This window comes from Podarcis liolepis (genome assembly GCF_965112155.1).
Source record: "Podarcis liolepis genome assembly, chromosome: 2".
NCBI lineage: Eukaryota > Metazoa > Chordata > Lepidosauria > Squamata > Lacertidae > Podarcis > Podarcis liolepis.
Genome location: NC_139555.1, coordinates 45,151,856 through 45,157,855, shown reverse-complemented (window position 1 = coordinate 45,157,855; position 6,000 = coordinate 45,151,856). Strand labels below are relative to the sequence as shown.

Below are 6,000 nucleotides of genomic sequence, written 5' to 3'. Positions count from 1 at the left end.
GGATGAGAACAGAAATTGTGCTCCGGCGGCCCGGCAGCAGCAGGAGGCCTCATTAGCTAAAGTGGTGCTTCAGGTTAAGAACAGTTTCAGGTTAAGTACGGACCTCCGGAACGAATTAAGTACTTAACCTGAGGTACCACTGTAATCTGTTGGGAGCCACCCAGAGTGGCTGGAGGAACCCAGTCGGATGGGCGGCATATGAACAATACAATTATTATTATTATTATTATTATTATTATTATTATTATTATTATTATTATTATTATATTAGCTGTGCTCAGCAAACAGCTTTGAGAGGCACAAGTTGTGCAGGCCTGTTCTAGACAGAGCCTTACAGTGCAATCTTCTACATATGTATAGAGTTCAATGGGGCTTCCTCTCAGATTGCAATCTTCATCATTTTCACTCGGTGTGGAGTTCCTTGTAGCCCTTAGTCTGACATCACTATGCAGTCAATGGTGGAGTCCATAGAATCAAGGTCAACTGAAGAGGCTGAGCATGTGGTCAGATCTAAAGGTATCATACTTATGACAAGCCATTGATCTAAATATATCGCTGTCTGGTGGAGAAATGAATTGATTGTCTTCTCTTGCTGAAGATGCCAACATGTTTCATATCATATTATTCAGTGATGACAGCATTGTGTAATTAGCTTCACTCCCACACTCCCATTTCTCTCTCATTTCAGAATTATGCAGAGATTGGATTTCTCTTTCAGCCTCTGTTTAACATCATATGATGATGATACCCAAGACAGATTCTGGATTGATTGCATCAGGTGCAAACTGCCAGTAACATCTTCTGTGTAAGTTCACTGGGGAAAACTTGATTCGTGTATGAGTTTTGCAGCAGGACTCAGGAAAAATGCAACCATGCTATTTGAGTACTTTTCATATGGACTATGCATCTTCTAATCCAGGAGTGGAGAACATGTGGTTCTCTGGAAGCTGTTGGAGTCCCATCAGCCCCAGCCAGCATGGTCAGTGGTCAAGAATGATGGGACCTGTAATTCAGCAATGTCTGGAAGGCCGCAGCTTCCACATCCTTGATCTAACAAACAGAATTAACTATGTAGCCCTTCACAGATGGCTGAAATGCCTAGGGAACTGAGCTCTTGTAAGGAGGTTGCATCCACTATCCTGCCCGTAACTTCTCAGACATTGGAAGTTCTGTTGCAAACCAAACCTTTTTGTGTACAAGTTGTGTAGGCTATTTAAGATGCATCAGAGACCCTCTATTTTGGAGATTCTCCAATTATACAAATGAAACCTACACATATATTATTATAATATATAATAAATTATTATTATGACTGGTACCATAAAGTGTGCCGTGTATAATGTTTCAATTATGCTTTCCATTGGTAAAACTATAGGGCTGTCATGCAGGTTTTGTACATAAAAGTAGGGAATTCATGTGTTATCTATAATTGGGTACATTAAAAATGCTCACGATTTTTATTTAGTCTTTTGTACTGCTGTCAGAGCTTTATTTTCTTCTATTTTTAATTATTATGACAAAATACAGAAATAAATACATTCATTCTCATTCACCTCCCCCCCAAATGTAATATATCCTTAGTTATATTTTATTGTAAGAAGCTATATCACACTATTTTAAAACTGTGATTGAATATTTACAGATGTACATATAATATATATACATTACAGTTGTTAAATTAGATTCATTTTCCAAAGTGACTTTTTACTAACAATAGTAAAATAAAATAAGAGACGATTCCTTTTAAAATTCTTCTACTGTAATGTACAATAGTGCAGCATGTGGTTTCCCTTGGGGGTTGGGATATGAGAGCCCTCCCTCACTTTGCATGTAGCAGCAGAACTGTAAAAGGAAGAGGTGAGAATCACTTGCAGTTTCTCTTCCGTCATTTCCTGTACTGTACTAAAGAGCCTTTAGCCACACAGTGCTTTGAACAGAATATAGAGTACATAGAGTACATTGTGCCATTTGTCACGCTACGGACTCCCAAACTAGCATTCACTGGAAGGAAAACGAGCTGAAACAATTTGGTTAGCAAAGTTTTCTCCCATTACATTCAGGATCATAAAATCTCAGAAGCATGTCCCAAAAATGTGTGTTATAAAAGTGTTACAACAGACTGGAATACCTCCAGATAAAATAAAAGGGAGCCACTAAACTTGTTGGCAATACTTTGTATGTTATATAAAAGCACACGAAAAATACAGATGCAACTGAACAGAGAATGCCAACAATGAATGGTTCAGTTTCTTTCAAGCAATTTACACAATCATAATTGTAGATCTTTCTTCTTAAAAAAATTAATCGTTGGGGGGATGCATACAGTAGGATGAAAATGCATAGCAGAATGAAATGTGCAGCATTCATCTTTAAAATATATATATTAATCTTTTGCTAGTTCTAAGCCAAATTCTCACCTGGTGTTTATCAACAATTTCATTAATCTCAGTAGAATTATAACTTTCCCATTAGCAATAGCATGCATCTTAATCTACAGCTCACTTGAGGTGAAGCATGGGAACTTCACTGTGTTTATTTCTCCAGACTAGATGGCTCTAGACATTACAGATGGCAGGACTAAACATTACAAGGGATCTCCTTGTGTGTTACTGATCTGCAAAGGCTGTGCTTTATCCATCTTGAGGCAGACATATTCATGATTGCATCAAGAATCTTTTTCTGTGTTTTTTTGTCAAATGCACATTATGTAAAAAAACACCAACCTTTATGTGACGGCATGTGTTGGTGTATCAAGATCCTTTTTTTAAAATGTAGTCTTTTACTAATGTGCAGGAGCACATGTGCACTTCAATGCAACATTGCCCCCAAAGATGTGGGTGTCGCGTAAGGGGGAAAAGGTTCAAGTGAGCTGGAAGAACCAAAAACAATCAGCATGCTCCAGTTCTGGCTTGAGTTCTAGAAAGCTTCCTGCTTACACTGGAGTTGAAGAGGAGTAAAATCTGAAAAGGGAGAAGCAACCCACCCCTTTCAGCCCAGCACATTTGCCTGCCTGAAGCAGAGCCCCATTGGCAGTGTTGCCTCTTTGTTAAGGTCAACGCTTTAAAAAAGTCTTTTCAAATTGTTCAGATATGGATTCCTCCCCCTGATCTCTCCTACCCAGAACCTCACTTTGCAGCCTATCTTGCCCTGCTACTAGAAGGAACTGAAAGACCAGCATAAGCACCAGAAAAACCCAGCCTCCTGCTTCATAACATTAATGTGAGGTTTGATGGCACATTTTTATGGAAGAGAGCAGAAAGGGTGTTTCATCCTTATCCTGCCCAGATTCTCCCAGGAAAATGTTCCCGGTGGTTAATATTTTTTTATCCCACCTGCATTCTAAAACTTGGAGAGTGCAGGGGTTGCAAGAAGGAAAGTCTTTGTTCACTGGCTTCCACCAGCACATCAGCTTAGTTGCATCTGGCCCCAAGTTGTGCATGAACGGAAGCTTGCAGATCCTGCTCTTGTATGAATTTCATTTATTCATTTATCAAAAGTTATACATCACCTTAAAAAAATCTAAAAGACCTTGACTTAAGCAGGGTACATAAAGGATGTTAAGGTGTTACTCTGAGTCTGGTTTGCTTTGTTATAAAATGCTACCGTCCCTGGAATATTTAAACACAGCATTAGCTCATGTTTTCCCATTTAACTTGGTGGGACAAAGGCTGCAGTCCTATGCACATTTACCAGTCCTATGCACATTTACCAGGGAGTAAGCCTCACTAAATTCTGCAGGACTTACTCATGAGTAAGTGCTCATAGAATCAGGTTATAGGTCAGCTTAATTACAAGTGGGCTGGTCTGAAGTTTTTGGTTAAGTGGCAGCCTCTCACCCTGATGTTTGTGCCAGTATTATTCCACCACCATGCTATGCAATTTGATACATGGCCTAGAACAGCACCTTGTAGGGAGCAACAATTTGAGCATAAATGAATAATTAAGCCCAAGCTTCAGCCCTGAGCTATTTAGCGAACAAGCTAAAACACAAGGAATCAATAGAAGGACTTGTTCCAGTGATGCCCCTCCATGGGGTACATACTTTACATGGATTGTGCCGTCTGTGTGCCAAGAGTTCATAGTGATGTCTTCAAACACTGAAGTATTTTACATTCAGTGACCAGAGCCCCACAATTGTCTTTAGAAGCAGTCACTTAGCCCGGTGAGTCTTTTGGTCCTTTGTCACACCTGAGTTTGCAGCCATCAGTTGGTTTGATGGTCATTTCGAAGATGCATTGCAGTAGGTTCAAAAAACTGAAAGAAAAGAGTCAAAGGAAAATTCAGTAAAATACTCCCTACAGGGCAGTCAATCAGCAACACAGGTGCTATTGATTTTCATTTGTCTCAGAAGACCTAAATCAGCAACTTATTGTATGGAAGAATCGTAGCTGACGTGACTCAATAAGGCCCAATACGAAGTGTGCATGGCAATGACTCTCTAGCTATTTCTTTTCTACACATTCCCCTCCACCTGCCTAGTAACTGAAATGTAGCTCAATAAAGGCTTACATGTGAATAATTCTGAAGTTCATGCTTAAAAGTTTTAAGAACTGTGCCATTGTCCACATGCCTTGTTTTCAAAGCACATGGGGGAAATGGGTCACCTGACGTCACTGTGATGTCAGGTGAGCAACCCCACCAACCTGTCAAACATGGCCCATTATGAGTGGGGGAGACAAGAATCCAGCCCATCAGTCAGATCCAGTTCTCCACCTTGTTTATAACACACAACTTTTAATTTTATTTTTCATCTTTTTGAAACAAAGAGCAAACAAGTACGGTGGTACCTCGGGTTACAAACACCTCAGGTTACAAACACTTCGGATTACAGACTCCGCTAACCTGGAAGTAGTACCTCGGGTTAAGAATTTTACCTCAGGATGAGAACAGAAATCATGTGGTGGCGGCGGGGTGGCGGCGGGAGGCCCCATTAGCTAAAGTGGTACCTCAGGTTAAGAACAGTTTCAGGTTAAGAACGGACCTCCAGAACAAATTAAGTTCGTAACCAGAGGTACCAATGTATATGTTCCATTGTCATTGTGCTGGCATCCGTCTGCCTTGGAAGAAAATGGAGGAGCGCGCCTTTGGGGGTGAAGTCAAGCTGTTGGGAGGTTGCAGAGCCTGCTGTGGCTGTAGCGACCGATGTGGGAGAGACATGTTTTGTTGCAGCTGGGGCAGATGAAGATGTCCAGTTGTGCTGCTGCAGATGCACCATGTAGTTTCTTCTCTCTGCGTTCCTCCCAGCGGCTATTTCATTATCATTGCAAATTAGACAATATACCATAGGTATACTTATACTTTATACTTAATAATGCTCTTTGGCTGGTTGTTTCAAATAACAGTGTAAAACCCAGCTTCCTACTATTCCTGTGTCATTGGATTTCCTGGTCAACAGGGTCCATGACCCCCCCCCCCTCCCCAGCTTAATTTCCTTTTCTTTTCATCACATTAAATAATATATTCTTCCTCCTCACTGTAAGGCTTTCCCTCTCCCCCCACTTTTCCTTGTACTCATAACTTCCTGTTCTCTCAAACCATCCTTTATCTAGCCTGTTTACTCTTTTACCCATCCTATCTTTCATTTTTCCTTTTCTGAACCTTCTGTCTGCTCTTGAATTCCTCTTTCCACTCAGCCCCCAGATTGCAGCTCTGGGGCTGCAATCTCCCTGGACTCCTCTCTCTCCCGCCCAACAAAGCATACAGTTACAGTGTGACGTTTATCTTCAGCAAAAAAAAATCTTATGCTTTTCTCTCAGAAACTGTGCTGTTGATAAACATTCTGATAGTGAAATTCCCTGGCATCCTGAAAGCTCAGCTAAAGACCTGGATGAGTGGTGGCTTGAAGACTAAAATATTCATTTGTCTATTTTAAAAAATGTTTGTTTATAAACTTTTTTATTTTAGGTCCACATTTTTTTGTAGCAAATCTTCTTGGAGTGAGAGAATCTATTTGTGGCATTTCCAAAAATTAATGTTCTTTTGTCCCTAATTCTACATTCA

General features: G+C 40.4%; 1 protein-coding gene across 1 annotated transcript in view; it reads right to left on the bottom strand.

Moving 5' to 3' along the window:
* Positions 1-2,769: 2,769 nt before the first annotated feature.
* Positions 2,770-6,000, bottom strand: part of GABRA6 (gamma-aminobutyric acid type A receptor subunit alpha6) — a 30,375-nt gene continuing 27,144 nt past the window's right edge. Inside the window, exon 10 of the mRNA XM_083482404.1 lies at positions 2,770-4,254. Within this exon, the coding sequence (XP_083338530.1) occupies positions 4,204-4,254 (51 nt within the window). The 3' untranslated portion in view covers positions 2,770-4,203. The remainder of the gene's footprint in view (positions 4,255-6,000) is intronic.